At 58.5% G+C, this 24,007-nt stretch overlaps 1 protein-coding gene across 3 annotated transcripts in view; it reads left to right on the top strand.

The window, feature by feature from the left end:
• Positions 1 to 9,452: 9,452 nt before the first annotated feature.
• CORO7 (coronin 7) overlaps positions 9,453 to 24,007 on the top strand; it is a 59,558-nt gene continuing 45,003 nt past the window's right edge. For all 3 annotated transcript variants that reach the window (XM_062179798.1, XM_062179796.1, XM_062179797.1), the window contains exons 1-6: positions 9,453 to 9,580; positions 12,141 to 12,237; positions 12,800 to 12,874; positions 15,289 to 15,359; positions 15,881 to 16,064; positions 18,004 to 18,080. In XM_062179798.1, the coding sequence (XP_062035782.1) occupies positions 9,521 to 9,580; positions 12,141 to 12,237; positions 12,800 to 12,874; positions 15,289 to 15,359; positions 15,881 to 16,064; positions 18,004 to 18,080 (564 nt within the window). In that variant the 5' untranslated portion in view covers positions 9,453 to 9,520. The remainder of the gene's footprint in view (positions 9,581 to 12,140; positions 12,238 to 12,799; positions 12,875 to 15,288; positions 15,360 to 15,880; positions 16,065 to 18,003; positions 18,081 to 24,007) is intronic.

Below are 24,007 nucleotides of genomic sequence, written 5' to 3'. Positions count from 1 at the left end.
AGAGAGAGAGAGAGAGCTTACATCCGCTGGTTCACACCCCAGTTGGCCGCAAGGGCCAGAGCTGCGCTGATCCGAAGCCAAGAGCTTCTTCCTGGTCTCCCACGTGGGTGCAGGGGCCCAAGGACTTGGGCCATCCTCTCCTACTTTCTCAGTCCATAGCAGAGATCGGAAGTGGAGCAGCCTGGGATGCCGGCACTGCAGGCGGTGGCTTTACCCGCTGCGCCACAGTGCGGCCCCTCAGCTCTCTCCTTAGCATGTTAGTCTTCTCCGAACCTGCAAGGAGCTTGCTCTCTCATGATGAGAGCCGCGCTACCCAAAAACGAATTTAAAACACCCGGTGAAGGATGCATGCCTGCATGTAGGGATGCAAACCCAGGAGAGATGGGCTCCTTCGCGACTGACAGCTCGGCACACAGGTACAAACAGTATTACAGGCATCCAGGGGTGACTCATTGTCTCAGGAAGTCTTCTGAAAGGTAGTGTCCGCTTTGGACATTGGGGAGTGAGCCAGGTGGTGTTGAGCAGCCCGAGCACAAAGGACTTCCGTTGTCCAGAGGTGTGAGTGTCAGGTTGGACCGTAAACTTAGGTACCTCCCGATGAGGCTGGAAAGGTAAACCTAGGGGTTCGCCCTTTCACAACCCCACCCCCAGCATACCCCTGATGGTATATTGGTGCGTTTATGGTGATGTGTGGTCCTGCCCCCCCCCCCCCCATTGCATGTGGAATTTTTGTGTCTGTGGATGTTAACCTGGGAAAATATCCATACCTTTCACTAATCAAATTCTCTATGAGCTGTGATTCCCAAGGCTAAAACCCACCAGTCCAGCAAAGAACATCCTGAGGCTGTTATAAAACACAAGGAATCCTTGGAGACAGTTTGGCCTAGGGAGTGCAGAGGGCTGGGCTGGACAAGGATGTCTTTGAGTGGGAGCCAGGAAGAGTTCACTTGGTACAGTCAGCGAATATGTAGATGTATCCAGCTTGGAGGCTACAGTATGGGCTGGGGACCCATGCTGTGGCTAAGCAGATTAAGCTCCACCGACTGCAGCACCAGCATCCTGTATGGCCGCTGGTTCGCGTCCCTGCAGCTCCACTTCCGATCTAGCTCCCTGCTAACGGCTGGGGAAAGCAGTAGAAGATGGCCTAAGTGCTTGGACCCCTGCACCCATGTGGGAGACCTGGAGGAGGCTCCTGGCTTCTGATCTGCCCAGCTCTGGGGAGTGAACCAGTAGATGAAAGATCTCTCTCCTCTGTGTAATTCTGACTTTCAAATAAGTTTAAAAAAAAAAAAAAAAGTATGGGTTCTGGAGCCAGACTGCCTGGGGTTGAATCCCAGCTCTGCGCCCTTGAGGAACTTGCTTCTCCTGTTTTTTCTCTGAAACAGACACAGCAGCGACCACCTCGGAGGCTGGTCAGACGTGAAGTGACCCATCCAGAGCTTCCTGCACTGCCTGGCACACAGCACATGCTCAGTGCTCCAGGCTCTGTGTAAGACTGAGAAAACCAAGAGGAGCTGAGTTACTCACCCAGAGAGAGCCCAGAACCCAGGAGAAAAGGAGGCAAAGTACAACTTTGAGGAGAAAAAGCTGAGAGCCAGAGCCAGAGCGGCTTCCATTCCGCCTCCGAGCCGCCTGGGAAAAGTGCAAACGCTGTGACTTCCTCGTTGCTTGGTGTCTGCCTTTATCTGACATCATCTCCCCGCTGTGATCCACGATGAGCTTCCTCCACGTTGTGTGTGTCGGGGCGGGGGGCTGGGGGACTGTGTTCTCCTTTTAGGGGCCAGCAGGAATGCTGATGACTGGGGAACTCTTCTTTCCCCTCAGGAGGCAGAGAACCCCAGAGGGATGGCGTGGGTGATGGTGGCTACTGACCGGGAGGAAAACAGCCCTTGGGGACTTCCTGAAGGGGTGGGGGCTATGGGAAGATCTGAACGCCACAGTGGTGCTAAGACTCTTTTTCCAATTCACAGAGAACTTTGGGGTTTTTGTTGGTTTGTTTTTTAGGAGATTTATTTATTTACTTGAAAGGCAGATTTACAGAGAGACAAAGTGTCACAGAGATTCTTCCATCTGCTGGTTCACTCCCAAAATGGCCTCAGTGGCCAGGGCTGGACAGGCTAAAGTCAGGAGCCAGGAGCTTCTTCTGGGTCTCCACGTGGGTGCAGGGGCCCAAGGACTTGGGCCATCCTCTGCTGCTTACTCAGGTGCATTAGTAGGAAGCTGGATTGGAACTGGAATAGCAAGGACTCGAACCAGTGCCCCTATGGGGTCTGGTGCCACAGGCAGCAGCCTTACCTGCTACGCCACAGCGCCAGCCCCAGAATTCTGTTTTCTATTTAGATGTGGCCACAACTCTGCGAGGTGGGCAGGGCAGAGACAAGTTTCATTTTCACAAATGGGCTCCCCCTGCCCCCGCAAAAAAAAGAAGAAAACGGTGTTCTGAAAGATGAAAAGACTTGCTGAGGGCCACACAGCCGGTGGGTGAGTGAACCAAGACCAAAACCCAGGCCTTCTAACAATAAAACCATGGTGTGCCGGCTGGGTCACTGCCATCGATGGCCCCCAGTCACATAGCCCTTGTTCACTTAGCGGGTGCTTTTTTTTTTTTTTTTTTTTTTTTTTTTTACAGGCAGAGTGGACAGTGAGAGAGAGAGACTGAGAGGAAGGTCTTCCTTTTTCCATTGATTCACCCCCCTAATGGCCACTGCGGCCGGCATGCTGCAGCCGGCGCACTGCGCTGATTCAAAGCCAGGAGCCAGGTGCTTCTCCTGGTCTCCCATGCGGGTGCAGGGCCCAAGCACCTGGGCCATCCTCCATTGCACTCCCGGGCCACAGCAGAGAGCTGGACAGGAAGAGGAGTGACCAGGACTAGAACCCTGGGTGCCGGCACTGCAAGCAGAGGATTAGCCTATTGAGCCGCGGCACTGACCACTTTTTTTTTTTTTTTTTTTTTTTTTTGACAGAGTTAAACAGTGAGAGACAGAGAGAAAGGTCTTCCTTTTCCATTGGTTCACCCCCCAAAATGGCCGCTACAGCCGGCATGCTGTGCCAATCCAAAGCCAGGAGCCAGGTGCTTCCTCCTGGTCTCCCATGCGGGTGCAGGGCCCAAGCACTTGGGCCATCCTCCACTGCCTTCCTGGGCCATAGCAGAGAGCTGGACTGGAAGATGAGCAACTGGGACTAGAATCCGGCACCCATGTGGGATGCTGGCGCTGCAGGCAGAAGATTAACCAAGTGACCCAGCAGGTGCCTTGTTGATGCTCAGTTTCATTTGTTTGTCACAGAAGAAAGGAGACAGGGCAGGATTTGTCACCATCTCAATTTAGTACCATCCCAACGTGCAAGCTGATGCAAGGTCTTCAGCTGTGATGGGACAGGGACAGGTCCATCCCCGGCTTGTGGCCAGACACTGTGATCAGCCTACAGGTCACACTTGTCCACACTCCCATGCTGAGTAAACCTCACCACTCTGTGTTCTCTGGTCTGAAACCTAAAAACCTGAGCTTAAGGGGAAGCAAGTGTTCCCTGCAAGTGGCACACGAGGTCACGAGCATCTCCCCCTGCGATTCCACCGAGCCTGTTCCTGACCTCCAGAGCTGGCAAGATCTGAGAGCTGCTAGGGAGCAGCCTTTGTCCTCCAGGGTGCCAGACAGAAGGCCACGGGGGACAAGAGGGCCGACACCATGATTTCTTACGGGAACAGTTGAGCATTCGAAGTACAATGGGACTGGACAAGTCCGTGGCTGCTGGGCGGCTGCAGCCTCCCTGTGTGAGTTAGGAGTCCTTCCAGGGAGGGCACAAAGGCTTGAACCACTCTCTAGAGGACATAAAAGCCAGCTCAGCAGCCTAAGGACTTCCTAAAAGTCTTTTACATAAACCACAGGTGTGGCTTTGGTGCACCGCCCCATAGTCTGTGCAAATGAGACAAACAACGTTTGGCAAACCTGAAAAGTGCAAGAATCTCTTTCAAAGGAAACACATGATGGTGGACACTGAGAATGAAGCTGTGGATCCCTAGTGATTACAGACGCGCTCCAACATAAGAAGCATCAGTGCAGGGAATAGTCTGTTCTATAAAAATGCTCTTCGGTTCTAAATTATTACAAGTTAAGTTTTTGTTTCTCACTGGTAGAATATTTTGTATACCATGAATAAAAGTCGAAATAAGTCACATGATGTGGTTAGAACTGCAGAGCCTCAGGAGCGCATCAGAGAGTCTGCACTTGGAGCCAGCGCGATCGCAGTGCGAGGTGCACTGTCATGCGGGGGGGTAGGGGGGACGGAGTGTCCTGCTTGGATTTTGCAGTTTTTCATTCCTGAGATAACTGCATGTTATCCTTTCTGCACCAGTTCCTGAAGCAAACAAGGCAGGCGTGGCGGATAAATGCATTTTCAGGGGTCGGAGCTGTGGTGTAGTGGGTAAAGCTGCTGCCTGCTGGGCCAGCATCCCATATGGGTTCTGGTTTGAGTCCGGGCTGCTTCATTTCTGACCCAGCTCTCTGTTGATATTCCTGGGAAAGCAGTGGCTGATGGCCCAAGTCCGTGGGCCCCTGGGCCCACGTGGAAGACTGGAAAAAAAGCGCCTGGCTCCTGCCTTCAGATGGGCCCAGCTCCAGCAATGGCAGCCATTGGGGAGTGAACCAGTGGATGGAAGACTCTCTCTCTCTCTCTCTCTCTGCCTCTCTGTAACTCAGCCTTTCAAATACATAAGTGAATAAATAAAGCCAATTTCCTTCTTTAAAAAATGTTTTCAAATTGTGTTTTTAATAATCCATCAGTTCAGGAGCTATCAAGGGAATCTGTTATTGGTACTGAAGCTGGCTTCATCCATCCCCTCTCTTGAACAAACTGATTTATGGAAATCACTGAGTTCACAGAAGATTAAGAGATGGCATGCGGGAAACTTCTTTGACACAGCAGGTTTGTTTTGTTTTGTTTGACAGGCAGAGTGGATAGTGAGAGAGAGAGAGACAGAGAGAGAAAGGTCTTCCTTTTTGCCATTGGTTCACCCTCCAATGGCCGCTGCGGCCTGCACATCGCGCTGATCCAAAGTCAGGAGCCAGGTGCTTCTCCTGGGTGCAGGGCCCAAGGACTTGGGCCATCCTCCACTGCCTTCCCGGGCCACAGCAGAGAGCTGGCCTGGAAGAGGGGCAACCGGGATAGAATCCGGCGCCCCAACTGGGACTAGAACCCGGTGTGCCAGCGCCGCAAGGCGGAGGATTAGCCTGTTGAGCCACAGCGCCGGCCGACACAGCAGTTTAAAATTAGGGTACACAGGGGGCCAGCACCTGCAGTACTGGCATCCCAAATAGGTGCCGGTTCCAGTCCTGGCTGCTCCACTTCCAATCCAGCTCTCTGCTTTGGCCTGGGAAAGCAGTGGAAGATGGCCCAAGTCCTTGGGCCCCTGCATCCACGTGGGAGACCCGGAAGAAGCTCCTGGCTCCTGGCTTTGGATCAGCACAGCTCCAGTTGTTGCGGCCATCTGCGGAGTGAACCAACAGATGGCAGACACCTCACTCTCCCCCCACCTCTGCCTCTCTGTAGCTCTGCCTTTCAAATAAATAAACCTTAAAAAATGTCTCTCTTTTAAAAAAATAAAATTAGGGTACAATATAAGACCTCTTTATGCTTTCATGCACGTTTTTTTGCCGCCTTTGTTTCTGGTCCTTTTTAAACAAATTTTTTTTTTTTTTTTTTTGACAGGCAGAGTGGATAGTGAGAGAGAGAGACAGAGAGAAAGGTCTTCCTTTTTGCTGTTGGTTCACCCTCCAATGGCCACTGTGGCTGGCGCATCGTGCTGATCCAAAGCCAGGAGCCAGGTGCTTCTCCTGGTCTCCCATGCGGGTGCAGGACCCAAGGACTTGGGCCATCCTCCACTGCACTCCCGGGCCATAGCAGAGAGCTGGCCTGGAAGAGGGGCAACCGGGATAGAATCCGGCGCCCCGACCGGGACTAGAACCCGGTGTGCCTGCGCCGCAAGGTGGAGGATTAGCCTGTTAAGCCACGGTGCCGGCTTATTTTATTCTGAAAAGGCAGGAAGAGAGAGAAATTCATCTTCCATCTGCTGGTTCACTCCCCCACATGCCTGCAACAGACAGGGCCAAAGCCAAGAACTTGGCACCCCATCCGGGCCGCCCATGTGCATGGCAGGGACCTAGGCACCGGAGGCATCATCTGCCATCTCCCAGGGCATTAGCAGGGAGCTGGATTGGAAGCTGAGTAGCCAGGACCCCGATTTGGGATGTGTGTGCCCCAAGTGGCAGCTTAACCCACTGTGCCCCAAAGCCTCCCCTTCCCCTTCTCGTTCTGTTAATGTTCCTTCAGCTGGCTGGAGTGTTTCTGAGTTCTCCAGGATGGGGACCTCACTACAGTACGCTCCACCCCCAGCTCTTGTTTGTTATTATTCTTGATAACAGAACCTGTGAAATCTCAGTCATCAAGCCAGGCTCCAGGCCAACCACACGCTATTATTTTGATTAGATTTGGCCCACCCTTTGACAGCCAGGTGTCTAGGGAAGAGAAATATCTTTTAGTATCCTTATAGATAGCAGTAGAGTCTGCAGCACTCAGAGTTTAAAGACAGAAAGCTGGGAAGAAGCTTGGAGGCCAGTGCCTCACGGGGTGGCTTAACCTACTATGCCATACTGCCAGCCCCAAATCTTTCCTCCCTCTCTCCCTCCCTCCCTCCTTCCTTCCTTTGACAGATAGTGTTAGTGAGAGAGAGAGAGACAGAGAGAAAGGTCTTCCTTCCGTTGGTTCCCTCCCCAAATGGCCGCTACGGCCGGCATGCTGTGCCGATCCGAAGCCAGGAGCCAGGTGCTTCCTCCTGGTCTCCCATGCGGGTGCAGGGGCCAATCACCTGAGCCATCCTCCACTGCCCTCCTGGGCCACAGCAGAGAGCTGGACTGGAAGAGGAGCAACCAGGACTAGAACCCAGTGCCCATATGGGATGCTGGCATCGCAGGCGGATTAACCAAGTGAGCCACAGTGCCGGCCCCAAATCATTCCATTTTTTAAGGAATGAAACCAACACTGCTATAACATTTCCCAAATAAAATATGTTTTTGTTTTATTTGAAAGACACAGAGACCTACCATCTGCTGGTTCACTCCTGAAATGCCTGCAACAGCCAAGGCTAGGCCACAAGCAGGCCAATACTCAATCCAGGGCTCCCACCTGGGTGGCAGGGAGCTGAGCCATCATGTGCTACTTCCTAGGGTGTGCATTAGCAGGAGGACGAGCCAGAACTCAAACCACGCACCCTGATGTGACGTGGGCACTGCAAGCCATGTCGTAACTGCTGCACCGCTCGCCGCCCCAGCTGTATGCAGACCAACCCAAACATTCCTCAGTCTGCTCAGGCTGCCATAGCAGGATGCGATACAGTGGACGGCTCAAACAACAAACATCCCTTCCCTTAGTCCTGGAAGTTGGAAGAGCAAGATCAAGGCGCCAGCATGGGCAGATTTGCGGTGAGGGCCCTCTTCCTGGCTATGTTTTTATGCTCCAGTTCTTTTCCTGTAAGGACACTGGTTCCACCAAGGGGGCTCCACCCACTCCCCCAGTATCTAAACCTAATAACTGCCCAAAGGCCCTGCATCCTAACCCCATCCCACTAGAGGCTAAGGAGGACATTCAGCATTTTATTTCCAGGTAGCTCAAACTTTAGTCAGCAACAGTATCTGTAGGCCAGATTTGGCCCTTGGCACATCCACTTCCATCCATTGGTTAACCTCTGGAAGTTAATGGCTTTCTCACTCTAATGGTAGATTTCTAAGTAAATAAACGAGTGATTTGGGCAGCCACAAGGCATCATGGAAGTTTTGTCACATACTGTTGCGTAAACAGCAACTAGAGGATGATCCTAACTATGAGTAATTACAACTTAAAAAGCTGTATCAAGGGCCAGCATCGTGGCACAGTGGATTAAGCTGCCGCCTATGATGCAAGCATCCCGTATGGGTGCCCGTTCGACTGCCAGCTGCTCCACTTCTGATCCAGCTCCCTGCTGATGTGCCTGGGAAAGCAGCAGCAAATGACCCAATTGCTTGGTGCCCTGCACCATGTGGGAAACCCGGATGAAGCTCCTGGCTTTGGCCTGGCCCAGCCTCAGCTGCTGCTACCATCTGGGGAGTGAGCTGGCGGACAGAAGATCTCTCTGTAAGTCTGCCCTTCAAATAAGTAAATTAAAACAAATTAAAGCAATATCCACAGGCAGGTGGCTCTGTGTTCCAGTTAATTCACCACCTGCACCACCTGCCGTCTTCCACTGTTTTTCCAGGCACAGTAGCAGGGAGCTGGATGGGAAGCGGTGCAGCTGTGGCTGGAGGGCATTCATTTGGGATGCTGGCGCCGCAGGCTGCAGCTGCATCTGATGCCAGCCCCACCACAGTGTCCTGAGCACCACGCGCAGTAACACAACACCACTCCCAAGACTGCACTGGCAGTGCCCTCCCAGAGCTGCTGGACTCCCAGGCCTGGTGAGTGTGGCCTGCAGCACAATGCCCCGCCCCTTGGACCGCAGGCTCTGGGCCTCAGCCAACTCTGCTGCTCCCTGTCCTTAGTTTATGGAGCTCAAACTTGCCCTTAAAACTCGAGCGAGTTGCCTTTTAGTCCTCGCCCGCCTCCCCCATCTGCCTGCGAGAACTGAAGAAGGAACCTCCACTTTGGGGGCCTTGGGGCTCAAGGCCAGGCCGAACTCTCAGAGCCGACTTATCCCCCCACCCCCACCCCCGCGCAGCTGTCCCTGCACCGGACAGGGAAAGGGAACTCTCCCAGCAGCTGGCTGTCCCGACCAGTCCCTCACGTCCCTCGAGTCAAAGTCCCCACTCACAGAGTCCATCTTCAAAGAGGAGTACGTGGCCAGCTTGGCCGTGGAGGAGTGGCCGCAGGGAGAAGGTACTGCTGTCCTTACCCTTGGCCCTCTCGAGTTACCTGCCTAGATGTCCCAGGGCCAGCCCAGACACGCCCTAAGAAGGGGACAGTGAGGCCACCACCTGCCGACAGACACGCTCGGCCTAAGCCGGCTGCGCGGGCTCACCCAGTCTCCGGGCCCGACCCAGGCCCCAGCGCCCAGACTCTGGTGTGGGAGGGCAAAGCTTAGCACGGGTAAGAGTCCCAGCCCCCTGACCCGGGAGTCGACTCCTGCGCAGGGAACCGCGACCGTCTAAACTCGGTCCCCACGCACGCAGCGTCGGGGCAGTGGGCGGACAGCTGAGCCGCACGTGACCTCCCATCCGCGCCCTCCGCCCTGTCGGCATCGGGGCGGGGCCTTGAGGGGCGGCTGCGCGGCGATTGGCAGGGAGGCGGAGCCCGCGGCGTGCGCGCGCGGAAGAAGCGAGTCGTGGGCGTGGCCAGGTGAGCCAGGCGCGGCTGCGATTGGCCGGGGGGCGTGCCGAGGCGGGGCCGCCGGCGCCGGCCGAGGGTGGGGCCGCAGCAGCGGGAGCTGGGCAGCTCGGCATGCACCTGAGCCGACGCCCCTGGTCCCTGAAGCAGTGCCTCTGCGGTCGCCGCCGCCGCCATGAACCGTTTCAAGGTGTCCAAGTTCCGGAACGTGGAGGCCCGCCTGTCCCGCCGCGAGGTGAGCCCAGCCCGCAGGCCCCACGCTCTCACCCCAGAACCCGGCCGCCGCCCTTCCCCCAGCCCAGGCCCTGCAGGGGGACCCCGGGGTTTGCGGGGACCTGCGAGCCCTCCTGCCCCGGGGCGCCCCCTTCAGGCCCGGGCCCCGGCGTGCTGGGATGCCCCGTCGCCGGCAGGATGGCAAAGGCGGCAGTCCCGTGGCGCGCTACGGCCATTCGGTGGTCCCCGAGGGCCGTCTGTCCCGCCCGCTTACCCCGGGACCCCCGAGGCGGCTCAGCCCTCCCGCTGGGGCCGAGGCCTGAGGCCTGCGAGGCAGCTGCCTGCTTGGCTTCCGGTCGGCCTTGCCGTGGAGTCGGGGCTCGGGGCACCAGGGGCGCCCGGCTCTTCGTCCCCGACGCCCCAGGACGCCCCAGGTCGCCCCCGGCCGGAGCGAGATGCGGGAGGAGTGCCCATCTTCTCCCGGTCTTGCCCGTCGGAGCGTCGGCGGGGAGGGGAGCCCCATCGGCCCCACGCGCGCCCCTCCCTCGGGTTTCCGCCGGCGCTTCCTCTCTGTCGCGCAAGCTCTTCCCCTGCTGGGGCGATGCTACTGCCTGTGGCTGGGTGGAGCCCAGAGGAGCAAGAGCTGAGAGGATGGGGAAGACCGCGGACCCCCCTCCCCAACCCCCGTCCGGAAGGGCAGCCGGCGCCTCAGAGCTGATGCCAGCCCGCCGCGTCGTTAGGAGGGCCTGGGGACTGACCCCTAGTGACCCAGTTAGCGGCGCCAAAGCAAGCCCGGGCAGCCTGGGTAGGTCCCCAGCGGCTGCGACCACAGCCGTGAACACGACAGCGTTGTCCTGGGAGCAGCGGGCACTTGTGGCCAGTTTGAGTCAGTGCCTTGAAGTGCGCACAGGAGGGGCCCGGGTGGACAGTGGTGACGTGAGGGTTAATTTCAGTAGATGGGCCCGTAGGCTGCCAGGAGGAGGTGGCATGTCAGCCGTGGCCAGATGAGTGAGAGGTGGAAGAGAGCCTGGTGGAGGATGGGGGGCGGTGGCCAAGGAAGTGTGGCAACAGGTGAGTCCAGAGCAGCCTCACGGAGCCCCAGGGCCAGGTGAGAAATTGGGTTTTATTCTGAGTGCGGTGAGGTGCTCAGGCTGGGGTTCAGACCCTTGGTCTGAGTGCAGTACGTGGAGGGGTCTGCAGAGTCCTGGAGCGGCCCTGGGGCTCGCGCTGGCCGAGCCTCGGTTTAGCAAGGCCCACAGGAGGAACTTCAAACAGTTCCTGGCAGGGAGGTGGGAGAGCGGAGACCCCTCTGCTTTCCGCAGCTGTTTCCTGCCGCTGTGTTTGTGCGGTGCAATGAGAAAGAGCAAGGCCCTCCTGTGCCGCCCACAGCAGTGAGCGTTGGAATGGAAACCCTCGGTGGTAGACGCAGTTTCCGGATGTGGCCGTGGGTGGACTGGGATGTGGGGTGCTCCCTTACCGGGGGGCAGGCAGGAGTGTGAGCGGTGCCCCTCCGTGCACAGAAGGAATACTGGGACCTCGCCACCTTGGCGTCATGAGGAGTGTTCCCTGCTGCCGTCCCCGGCATCAGGGCCTCCAGGATTGGCCTCCATGTTTCCCAGTCTGTTCTGCTGCTGCTTGGAGGACATACCTGTTGAGTCTGACCAGGTGCTCACCTCTCCTTTCTCTGCTCTTTGCCCTCTTCATCAAAAACAACCTTGGGGCCGGCGCTGTGGCTAGCAGGTAAAACCGCCACCTGCAGTGCTGGCATCCCACATGGGCGCCTGTTTGAGTCCTGGCCGCTCCACTTCTAAGGTAGCTTCCTGCCAATGTGCCTGGGAAAGCAGCAGAAGATGGCCCAGGTGCTTGGACCTATGCATCATGTGGGAAACCTGGATGAAGCTCCTGGCTCCTGGCTTCAGCCTGGCCCAGTCCTGGACATTGGGGCCATTTGGGGGGTGAACCACTATCTCTGTGCCTCTGCCACTCAAATAAATAAGTAAATCTTAAAAACAAAGACAACAGAATAATCCCTGTCTCTCCGTGTGTGGGCCTGATAGCTTGCCGACTTCACTTGCCCTGAGCTTATCTGACAGCCCAGAATCCCTTGTTAGGGAACTGACTTGAGCAAAATTGTACCCTTCATTACCTAGGTTATCATTTCAAGAACACCTTACATTTTTGCTTTTTTAAAATTCAGCATTTGTTTGAAAGGCTCAGAGACAGTCAGATTCAGAGTTCTTCCATCCACTGGTTCACCCTCCAGCTTGTCTCCACAGCCGCAGTGGGGCTGGCCTCGGCCACAGCCAGGAGATGGGGACTCAGTGTGGGTCTTCCGTGTGGGTGGCAGGGACTCAAGTACTTGTCATCACCTGCCACCTCCCAGGGTGCACATGGGCAGAAAGCTGGAATTGGAAGCAGAGCTGGGACTCCAATCCGGGCATTCCAGCATGTGACGCAGGTGTCCCAAGCAGCGTCTTAGTCAATGCACCAAGCACCCACCCACCCACCTGCACTGTGGGGACAGGGTTTGTCGTGAACAAAGCCCTATCCTTTACCTCACCTTTCTGATTCTTTATGCTCAGGCCTGGATCAGTAACATCCAAGCAGGGACTGCCCCCTCGAGTGGGAACCATATCAAGTCCAGCAGCAGCCTGATCGCCTTCAACTCCGACCGTCCAGGTAGGGGCTGGACAGAGATATGGGCTTTCAGGCGTTGCTCAGGCCAGGTTCAGGAGTGGGCGCTAGGCCTTGGGCCGCTACACACTGGTCAGCGTGCAGTAGGCAGCTGGGTTTTGATGAGGGCAAGTGTGGACTCAGGAGTGTGGCCAGGAGGGCAGGCATGGGGCTGAGGCTGAGTTCGCAGCGAGTGCCACATGCTGCCCCCTCCCCATCCGTGGGACACAAGAAGAGAAGAGGGCCTGCGTGCGGCAGGGCTCTCTCCACTGCTTGTGACTGCCCAGCCCTGGGACCGACTTCCGGAGACGAGCTGGCCTGCCTGACCAGAGCTCGGGGCTCACCTGTGCCCTCACATGTGATAAGGAACCTCTTTGCCCAGGGTCTTCTACATATTTAATGCGTGACAGTTCCTGTGTGGGGTGGGAACCTAGCTCTGGGCCTGGAGGCTCTGAGAAGCTCCAGGGCTGAGCTTTTGGGACTTGTCTCCTCTGGGAGTCTAGGGCAGGGAGGTGGCTGGGTGGTCCCTAATAGCCCCAAAGTGAGAGCCCCCGTGTTTGTTCCACAGGTGTGCTGGGCGTCGTGCCTCTGGAGGGCCAAGGAGGGGACAAGAGACAGGTGGCCTACCTGGGCTGCCATTCAGGTGAGCGGTGCTGGCCCCAGGAAGCCCAGAGCACTGTCCCTCTCCCAGGCCAGGAATTCATACTCACAGGGGACCACAGCTCCATGGCTTTCCAGGTGCCCCCGTTTACACTGCACGTTCTGGCCTGGGCACAGCGGAGGGCACCTGGATGCTCCACGTGGTCAGGCTGGGCAAGGGGGACATGCAGCGGCCAGCCCAGGCTGCTGCTGGCTCCTGTTCACTGCTGAGAACTCAGCCCCGTGTGGCTCTTCACCCTGAGGACTCAGCCGTTTGTAGCTCTTCACTCCTTTCCTGGAGCCTCGTGGGAGCCCTGCACACCAGGCATCCGCCAGCCAGGCCGCTCAGGGACCCCTGCGGAGGGGTGTGCTGGGCTGTGGGCTGGAGATGGGCCTCACAAAGGGAGCTTTTGTTGGCTGCAGCTGCTTCTGGGGGCGCCCAGCATCCCGCCTGGCAGCCTGCCCGCTCCCAGCAAGCAGTTTGCTCTCCCAGGCTGAGGCTGCACCGGTGGCTGGCTTGGCCTCCCCGTCCAGCTGTAGTCCTGGCCATGTGTTGGGAGACCTCAGGGTGAGGGAATGGAGTGGGACCTTGGTCCTCCGGCCGGGCGTGCGGCTCAGTGCGGGGTGCCGGTGGTTAGTGGCGGTGGTGAGGATTTGCGGCAGGAGCTCTCTGGGCTTGGTACCCTGCCTGTGTTCTCCCAGCTGACCTTCGTAAGGAGCTTGGTAGCGCAGCTCTGTTGAGGCACCGTTTCCGTGCTGTCGACGTCCCCCGTTTGAGGTGAAGAGTTTGATGAAAATCGCAGAGTGACGCCCCCACGCCCGGCTTTGAGCGTTTTCCACCAACCCCAGATCTCCGAGCCTCTGTGGGCTGACTTCCCACTCCGGGGCAGAGGGCTGCCGCCTGCTTTTGTAGATAGCTTTGTTGTAACCCCGCCGCTGCCGTTCCTCACCACCGTCTCTGGCGTCTGCCTGCTCTTCCGGCTGCATAGCTGAGTGGCTGCGGCGACCGCGCGCCCCTGAAGCCCTGAGATCTTGCAGGGAGCGCTGGCCGCCGCGCCATCATTGGCTTTCTCCGAGATGCTTCGTGCCACCTGAACCGTCTGATGCTTGGCACGCGTTCTTTCTGACTGGCCTCTTTTTCATGCAACGTTTTAGGGGCCCATGTATGTGGTAAAACCGAGGCTCGGGGCCCTGAGGAATTCACCAGGGTTCACACAGCCAGAGTCGGAACCCGGCGGGGAGCCTCCCCAGCTTGGTGATGTTCGCTAATTGTGAGCCCTTGTTTGAGGGCTCCTCTGGCGGAAGCTGGGCCTGGCGTCAGTGAGCAGGCTGTCACCCCGGTGCGGTGCCCCTGCCTGCAGGAGCAGCCTGGCCAGGAAGCCGCTCTGGGCGGTGGCTGACTGTGGCTCCCTTGGAGCCTGCTGCAGAGGGGCCAGGTGCTGTTCTGCCCTTGTAGCTGTGGGTGGGGAGCGGGCCTGGAGTGGGCTGGGCCCTGGCTGTGGCCTTGCGTATGAGGGCACCTTGCCTCCGGGGGCCCCTTCAGCCCAGCAGTGGGGGGCAGGGGCAGAGTGGCGGGGAGCACCGGCATTGTGGTTGAGGGGTCAGGGCTGTGCAGGTGGCAGCCATGGCCTTTACGAGAGGAGGTTCCGGAGTCAGAACCCAGGCTGCCTGGGCCTCACCCTCATCCCTGTCCCTTCTTGGCTGTGTGACACTGGACAAGATCCTTACCTGCTGGGTTTCGTTGTCCTCGTCCCCCAGCTGGGATCACTGTGGGGATCCAGTGAGGCACACGTCTGTGAGACTCCGAGGCCGCGCACTCAGATGGTTCCGTGTGTGAGTGCATCGCTTTCTTGTTGGACCGGCATGCTGCCCAGGCTGGTGGCTGCCTGGGTGGCAGGGCACCCACGGCTCCAGGTCCAGGACTGTAGTGGTCCTGCAGCTGAGAGTCCAGGCGGGGACCTCCTGAGGGCTGCCTGTCCGTATCTACCCCCATTTTCTCCTGTTGCCTCTCCTGTCAGCCCACTGGGAGGTGGATGGCAGAGGATGGTGGCTGTGCTCCTGCTGTGGTGACACCAGGCTGCACTCCTGTTCGTTACCCACCCTCTACCCCTCGTCTTGACTCCCACACCCTCAGCCTCATTCCCCCGGCACTCTGGCTCACTCTGAACCAGACCTGCCCCAGCTTGCTTAAGCCAGAAAGGGCTTTGCCGGGCAGCTGCTGGGGACTCCATACTGAAGAGGAGCTGGGTGTCAGCCAGGTGACCGTGTCCCTGCAGTGCCTGGTGACCCCAGGATCTTCCTGCCCTCGGCCACCCTGGGTCAGCAGGCTCAGGCGACTCTCGGCTGCCTCCGTGTGGCCAGAGCCATCCTCTCCAAGCCCTGGGCGTGGCAGCAGGCTCAGCTGTTGCTCTCCCACAGACCTGGTCACAGACTTGGACTTCTCGCCCTTCGATGACTTCCTCCTGGCCACGGGCTCGGCCGACAGGACGGTGAGTAGAGGCAGTTGGAAGAGCTGCTGGCGGTTCCACCCACCTGAGTCAGGGCCTCCTGAGCCCCCGGAGCTCTGCCCCCACTCCTCCACTCTGGGCCCTTCCCTGGGTTTTGATTTCCTGGTGCTCAGGACGGATGTGGGGCTGCAGCACCTCCTGCTGGATCTTTGTGGGGATTCCATTGTGCACGGCAAGGACTCCGTTATGGTTACGTCTCATTCTTTCCAGAGAAAGCTCACAGGGCTGGGCCAGCCCTAACTTTTTCGATCCTGGACCCACCCTGGCTCCCAAGTGCCTGCTTGGGGCTGTGGCTGTGATCTGCCCTGGGGAAGCAGGGTGAGGTGGGGTAGGAGGCTCGAGGGGCCGGTGAGTGCCCGGCACCTCCACCAGCCTCTGACCACACCGTGAGACCCCTGAGCTGGCCTTCCCTCTCGCTCTTGACCCTGGCTGCCAGGGTGGGCGGGGTTCGCTCTCTGCCTGCCTCGTGGGGCAGCCCTGCGCTCACAGCCTGTCTTCCCCAGGTGAAGCTCTGGCGTCTGCCGCGCCCAGGCCAGGCCCTGCCCTCAGGGCCCGGGGTGGTGCTGGGACCCGAGGAGCACCCCGTGGAAGCTCTCCAGTTCCACCCCACTGCTGACGGCGTTCTCGTGAGCGCGGCAGGCACAGCCGCCAAGGTCTGGGACGCAGCCGCGCAGCAGCCCCTGACAGGTAGGCCTCCGCGGCCAGCCCTGGCGCTCCCGGGCCAGCGCTTCCTCTCCTGGGCGGTGGCCTCAGGGCCATCTGCCTGCACAGCAGACAAAGCTCGAGTTCTGCAGGCTCACAATGGGGTTGGTTTCCTTCACTTTTCCAAGTAACTTCCTGACACTCTCAGTTCTTAAAACTGTTTGCATTGACTTCCCACCTGGGGGTGAGGATTTGGCTCTCTTGGGCACGCCCTCCTTCCTGTTGGGACTTCTGCCCCCTCCGCCTGGCCAGAAAGGAGACCTCAGTGTCTGCGTTGTTGTGGCCCTGCGCCCCAGCTGAGCCCCGCAGCCCTCCCTCGGGGCCCCCTGGACGGAAGACTCTGAGGCTCAGAGGGGTGAGGGTCACGCTGGCTCCGGAGGGTGTTCGGTATCTGGGCTGGGACTGAGAACTGTTTCCTGAGCCCTGCCTGCCGCGGGCTGTCAGCCACGTCACCAGGCACCCTAGGCACTGGTTCCTGTGAGGTTGTGTTGTGCCACGGGGGGCAGGAGGCGTGAAAGCCAAGGTGCAGGGGCCCCTGTGGGGTCCAGGAGTCTGGCCTGACTCTGGAGGCAGAGCTGGAAGCAACCAGACCTCCTGTCTGTCAAGAGGGAGTCAGCTGCTGCTTACGAAGCTCAGGCCTGTGCTGAGGCTGAGAGCCTCGGGACCCTCGGGACCCTCGGCCTGATGTCTGGAGCCAGCTCTGTTGGGAGGTGCTGCCATGCCCGGGGTACAGGTGAGGCTCATGGTTGAGTCACTTGGCCAGGGCTGTGGTACAGGTAGGTGGCAGAGCCAGGATCAATCCCCCAGGAGTAAACCTTCGTGTAGTACTTATCTCTTGGTTTGGAACAAATTACTTCAAAACGCAGGGGCCTAAAACATCTGTAAACACCGATCATCTCACACGTTTGTGAGGGTCAGGAAGTCAGGAGCTGTTTAGCAAGGTGATGTTTGCTCAGGGTCTCAGGAGTTGCTGTCACCTGAAGGCTGACCTGGGGGGCTGCTTCCAAGGTGTTTCACCCACAGGCTGGGGGCAGGGGTTAGGGCTCCTCCTGTGCAGGCCCCCTCCCAGAGTGGTGGCCGGCTGCCCGCAGTGAACAGAGCCCCAGCGAGAGCGAGCGTCTTACAGTTGAGCCTTGGAGGTCTCAGCCCGTGGCCTCCACTGCGTTCCCTCCGTCAGAGGAGAGCCGCGGGGTCCCGAGTGAGGCAGCTCCTGCTGAACAGGGAGTGTTCGATTCCTGTGGCTGCTGTTACAAAGGACCATGCACTGGCGGCTTCCGGTGACCACGCTGTTGTCTGAGTCCCAGGTGTGGGCAGGGGTGGTCCCTCTCGAGGCCCCTCCTGGCCCCTGTGGCCTCAGGCGTTGGTGGATGGTGGAGGGCCCTGTTCTCCCTGAGTCCTCACTGTCAGCTTGTCCGTGTTCAGATCCAGTCGTAAGGGTTAGGGCCCAGCACGATGACCTCGGCTTAGCTTGGCCACCAGCAAAGGTCAGTTCAGAGCTCAGTTAAGATCACACTCATGGGTACCGGGAGTTAGGACAGTGACATCTCTTGGGGGGACACAATTCAGTTCACGACAGAGGCTTCAAGAATGTGTGGACATATTTGGAAACCCCCGCAGCAGGGCAGGAGAATGGCAGGAATGACCCACTGGGGAGATGGGGGGCGGGTAGAGATGAAGTGAGATTGGGTGGGGGGTGAGAGCCAGGCAGCACGTCTGAGTGGGGGTGTGGCCTGACCAGGCTGCAGGGAGAAGCCCAGGGTGCAGTGCAGCCCATCCGGGAGGAGCCACCATCCTCGCCTGCTCCTTCCAGCTGACAGGCACCCTTGTCACCGCTGCCTTTGCCCCTGGAGCTCCCCCGGCCAGGCCCACAGCAGCCTCCCTGCTGCCCACGTTGAAGGGACCTGACTTGGCTGCTTCCCTGCAGAGCTGGCGGCCCATGGGGACCTGGTGCAGAGCGCCGTCTGGAGCAGGGACGGAGCCCTGGTGGGCACGGCATGCAAGGTAAGCGGGTGACGGACAGCCCCTGGGAGCCGTGCTCAGGGCCAGCCTGGGCTCAGCTTTCAGGCTCGGTATTCACATGGCTGAAGGGCTCTGGACTGCTGAGGGGGAGTGAGCTCCTCACCCCCAGCTGCCCCTCACTTCTCTGCCCCTGCCCTACGTGGGTCCCCATCAGATGGAGACCTGAGGACTGCCCCAAGGCCTCCCCTGTGGGTCCCTGGTGTGTGCAGTTGGACTCCAACCCTACACTGGGCCGGCCTCCCTGCTGGTGCCCAGGCTGCCTGCCTTCCCGTGAGGTCGGGGGCAGCAGCATCTGTGCAAGGCGTGAGCCGGGCTCTGTGCATCAGGGAAGGATATGCATTGCGGGTTGAGCTGCCGCCTGCAACACCGGCATCCCATATTGGAGGGCCAGTTTGAATCCTGGCTGCTCCACTTCTGATCTGGCACCCTGCCAATGCACTTGCGAAGTAACAGTTGATGGCCCAGTGCTTGGGCCCCTGCCACCCATGTGGGAGACCCGGATGGAGTTCTGGGCTCCTGGCTTTGGCCCAGGCATTATGGTCATTTACGGAGTGAACCAGCAGGTGGAAGATCTCTCTGTTGCTCCCTCCCTCTCTGTTACTCTGTCTTTCAAATAAATAAGTGGATCTTAAAAAAAAAAAAAAAAAGGCACGGACAGTGGAGAGGACAGGGTCACACCCTGTGCCCTGTCCCTGAGACTGGGATGTGGAGTTCGCAGCTGCTCAGGGTTTAGATACAGAGAGCTCCGAGAAGAGCGTTCCTGTGAGAGCTGGCGGGTGATGGTGGTGCGGGCGCTGGTGTTGCGGGTGCTGGTCCGCAAGGAGATAGCACAGTGCACTGGGTGCAGAGAGCAGGGCACATCCAAGCTGCACCCACAGAGGCAGGAGCGAAGCCGTGTGCCTGAGGTGCGTGCTTGTTGACGTAGGGACAGCAGGAGAGCAGTGACGTGTTTAAAGCCACGGAGGGGCAGGTGGCGCCATGAGGTGAGCAGATTTGCATCTGGGGAACTTCCATGGGAGCTGCTCTGCGGACAGAGTGGCACTGTCTGCAAGCAGAGGTGAGACAGCCCTCAGGGGGAGAGGACGTCCTCGGCCTGGGTGGGGGCCGTGGGGGGAGTGGAGGAGAGGCGTGGCCCCGGGAGACCCTGGGCAGGAGAGAGTCTGGTGGTTGGTAGTGCAGTGGGGTCATAAGGCTGACCTGGCTCGCGGAGGGGAGAGGCCCACGCAGGAGGATGCACTCTCGTTCCTGGGGCCGCCTGTGTGAGTGCTTGGGCAGGACTGGACACAGGAGTAGTCATAGCATGTTGAGCTGGAGCTAGCTGGAGGCGTCCTGGCAGAGGTGTTGCTGACCGGTCAAGTGGGAGCGCACGGCCCAGCCCCTTTGCCCCTGTTTGGGGCAGAAGTGTTTCTCCTGGCACCCAGGGCCTAAGGCTGCAATGGTTAGAAGCGCTCATTTCCCAAGTGGATCATGGGAGGGATGCTAAGAGGGGTGACTCCTCCTCTGCCCCGGTCCCAGACCCAGGTGTCTCATGGTGCGTGGGGCGGGAGCTCGTCGTGAGCGTCTGGCAGGATTGTCTACAGCAGGCGGGGACTGAGCCCACTTTGTCAGTGGTCACCGGCCTAGGCTGTGCATTTGTGCGCTGGGGCTGCTTGAGCCCAGAGCTGCCTGGTGCATGTGGGATGCTGTTTCCTTTCGGACTGAGGGGGAAGCTCCCTGCCCTCGGTGCCCACTGCTGCCTGTCCTGCTGGTGTTTGGTACAGAGGTGCCTCCTGGGGCCAGCCAAGCCCTCTCCTGCTCCCCACCTCAACCCGAGAGAGCTGGCCGCTAGGGGGCGTGCGGGCCTCGCAGATGGCAGGATTCAGCCCCGGCGCTCTGGGCGCTCCACTCCCTGCCCAGCCAGAACAGCCTCGGTGCCCCCTATGAGCCCTGATTTGAACCCAGCATTAAACTGCTGTCTTCATGGGTGCTCACTGTGTGCCAAGGACTGTGCTGTGCCCTCAGCCCCAGTACTGGGTCTTTAAAAGGTGCCACCGTCGTCCTCATCTGGAGCCGGACGCCTGTCTGTGCTGGGCAGCTGTGTGCAGTGGGAACAGCCCGACTGCCTGGTGGTGTTTCTCCTGTCCCTCATCTCTCCAGGCTCCTGTCTCTCCTGCCCTGTCCCCTTCTCTGTCTCTGCCCTTCACTGCCCTGTTTGTCTCTGTCCTTTGTCCCTGGCTGTCCTCTCTGTCCTCATCTCTCTGGTCTCCATCTGTCTCCAGAGGGCTGCTGCACACACAGCTGTGGACAGAACCGAGCTTCCGCCAGTCCACAGGCTGTGCCTGGTGCCCACCTGGCGCATGGCAGGTGCTCCATCAGCTGCTGCCAGGAGGGCTTTGCCAAGGGTGGCACGGAGCTCCGGGGCCCTCTGGGCCGTGCCAGGGAAGCCTGGCTTTCAGGGCCCATTCTGGGCTGTCTGCTGCCTGCTCCCACCCCATTCCCACCATCTGCTTCCTCACCCGGCGTCACACACCAGCAAGCTCCTGGCTGCACGTCTTTGTCCTGCTGGCCTGCCTCCCCTGGTGCCCCTCCCCTCCCGGCGTAAGCTCTGCTTACCTTTTTGAGGTTCTACGTGGATCCGAGCTCCTCCCCAGAGGCCTTCGCTGGGCCCTGGTCGCTCATTGCTTAGTCCCTAGCACCCGGGCAGGAGCTGCACATAAGGCAGGCGTTCGTTCGGGGTTGCCCTTTCATTTTGCTTGGCTTTTACTTAATGGACTGTTTTCCAGGCTAGTTGTTGAGGAGGACTGAGCAGATAGTACAGAGCCTCCCCCGCCCCTCCAGCTCCTTACCAGCCCCTCGCCTTGGCGTGGCGCACTGTCGCCGTCGGTGAGCTGACACGTGGCTGTGACCTGAAGGCTCGCTCTGTTCTGGGCATCCTCTGGGCTGGAACGTGAGGCTCTCCTGAATCCACTGCTCCTCCCTCCCCCGCTGCCCTGGTGGGCCCTGCTCTGTCCGCAGTCTCTGGAGGCTTTTTCCAGAGTGCCGCACTTCTAGACCTCGCACCTGGCAGTGTCCACTCGGGGCCGCACTTCCAGACCTCGCACCTGGCAGTGTCCACTCGGGGCCGCACTTCCAGACCTCGCACCTGGCAGTGTCCACTCGGGGCCGCGCTTCCAGACCTCGCACCTAACAGTGTCCACTCGGGGCCGCGCTTCCAGACCTCGCACCTGACAGTGTCCACTCGGGGCCGCGCTTCCAGACCTCGCACCTGGCAGTGTCCACTCGGGGCCGCGCTTCCAGACCTCGTACCTGGCAGTGTCCACTCGGGGCCGCGCTTCCAGACCTCTCACCTGACAGTGTCCACTAGGGGCCGCGCTTCTAGACCTCGCACCTGACAGTGTCCACTCGGGGCCGCACTTCTAGACCTCGCACCTGACAGTGTCCACTAGGGGCCGCGCTTCTAGACCTCTAACCTGGCAGTGTCCACTCGGGGCCGCGCTTCCAGACCTCGCACCTGGCAGTGTCCACTCGGGGCCGCACTTCCAGACCTCGCACCTGGCAGTGTCCACTCGGGGCCGTGCTTCCAGACCTCGCACCTGGCAGTGTCCACTCGGGGCCGCGCTTCTAGACCTCGCACCTGACAGTGTCCACTAGGGGCCGCGCTTCCAGACCTCGCACCTGGCAGTGTCCACTCAAGGTTCCTCCACGTCTTTGGACTCATGTTTAGTTTTTTTTTTTTTTAATTACGGTTAAAAAGAAAAGTCATGCAATACATCATCTCAGCTGTCGTTCTGTGTGTGGTGTCATGCAAGAGAGTGCTGTAAGCATGAGCGCCCGCCCCTGCCCGCTGACGGCCACGCCCCTTCCTGCTTGAGAAGTGGAGCGCTTCGCCGCCGTCCTTTGGCGACTGGCACGTTTTGCTCAGCACCTGAAGCCAGCTCCTCATGGTGGGGTCTCCTCTTCCTTTGAGGCCGCATGGTATTCCCTCACACAGTGGTTCTGGGTTTGGCTGAGCCGGTCCTCCACTAGCACCATAGGCTTGTCTCCACCGCGGGCCGTCGTGAGCAGTGCTGTGTGCACATGCCTCACCACCCTGCTTTCAGGTCCTTTGGCTGTGCCTCCCGACGTGGGGTTGCTGGGTCTTATGGTGGACCCACATTTAAATTCTTGAGACGCCGCCCTACTATTTCCTACAGCGGCGGCACCGTTTTACAGCCCTTACAGCAGTGTACAAGGCTTCGCGTGCCCCCCAAAACTTGGGTTTTTTGCCTTCAAGTTTGAGAGACAGAGACAGACAGACTGATGGAGACAGCTCTCGTCCGCTGGTTCGCTCCCCAAGTTCCTTCAGTGGGCAGGGCTGGGCCAGGCAGAAGGAACTCAGACAGGAACTCGATCCAGGTCTCCCACGTGGGTGACAAGGACCCAGCCTCTCGAGCCGTCGCTGCTGCCTCTGTGGTGTTCGTGAGTAGGAAGCTGGGGCAGGCATGCAGCTGGGACCCCAAGGCAGGCACTCCACCATGGGGCAGGCGTCTCAATGGCTCGGCCAGGTGCCCGTCCCTGTCTCACATTGTTTGTGGTACCATCCTGTAGGCGTCGGTGATCTCTGACTGTGGTTTGGATTTCTTTCATCTGGTGGATAATGACGTTGAACATCTTTTCATGTATAAGCTTTCCTGGGAGAAATGTCTGTTCTAGTTCTTTGCCCATTTTAAAAAAAAAAAGATTTATTTGACAGATTCCCTTATTTGACACAAAGAAGGATGTTCCAGCCACTGGTTTATTTCTGCAGTGGCCACAGCCACCACTGCTGGGCCAGGCTGGAGCCAGGAGCCAGGAGCTCCATCTGGATCTCCCATGAGTTGACGGGGGCCCAAGCACTTGGGCCGTCCTCTGCTGCTTTCCCAGGCGCATCAGCAGGGAGCTGGATTGGAAGTGGAGCAGCCGGGGCTCTAACCAGTCTCCAGCATGGGCTGCGAGTGTCCTAAGCGGCTACATCACCCACTGCTCCACAGTGCTGGCCCCGTTTTTAAAACCAGGGATATTTGCATTGTTCACTGCCGAGTTCTTTCTGTGCTCTGGATGACAGCCGCTCATCAGACACATGATTTACAGGGTTCACTGCCGTCCTGATTGGCTCTCACCCTGCTGGCTGTGTCCTGTGGCCAACAGATGTTTTTGGGTTTGATGTAGTCCCGCTTGTTTTTACCTTTATTGCCTGTGCCTTTGGTGTTGTATCCAAATCATTCTGAAATCCGATGTCATGAAGCTTCTCCCATGTTGTTTTTTTTTTCCCCAGTTTTATGATTTGGGGTCTTAGCCGTCTCCTTTCATCACTGTAGAACGTTGTGTTGTCTGAATGTACCAGAGCCTGTGCATCTCAGCACCTGTCAAGGCGCATCTTGGTTACTCGCAGTTTCTACAGTTATGAATAAGTGTCTGTGAACAGCCGGATGCAGCTGCTGGTTCAGGCCTGGCCCAGCCCCAGCTCTTGGGGCCGTTTGGGGAGTGACCCAGTGGATGGAAGGCCTATCTCTGTCTCTCCTTCTGTCTCTCTCTGTAACTCTGGCTTTCAAATAAATAAATAAATCTCTTAAAAAATAAAAATAGAGAAAAAGAGATAGACAGAGCATGGACTTGAACCCAGGCACTGAGATACGGAACGCAGGCATCCTAAACCATGTCTTAACTGCGACACCAAACACCTGCCCCTTTTGCCCATTTTTCCATTGGGTGGTTTTCTTACTTTGTGTCAGGTGTATGTCTTATAAAAGTTTTCTCATACTCTGTGGCTTTGTCTTTTTTTTTTTTTGACAGGCAGAGTGGACAGAGAGGCAGAGAGAAAGGTCTTCCTTTTTCCGTTGGTTCATGCCCCAATGGCCGCTGCGGCCAGCACACTGCGCTGATCCGAAGCCTGGAGCCAGGTGCTTCTCCTG

Source organism: Lepus europaeus, chromosome 21 (assembly GCF_033115175.1).
Source record: "Lepus europaeus isolate LE1 chromosome 21, mLepTim1.pri, whole genome shotgun sequence".
Taxonomy (NCBI): Eukaryota; Metazoa; Chordata; class Mammalia; order Lagomorpha; family Leporidae; genus Lepus; species Lepus europaeus.
Note: the sequence above shows the minus strand (reverse complement) of the source record. Positions and strands in the feature narration are given on the sequence as shown.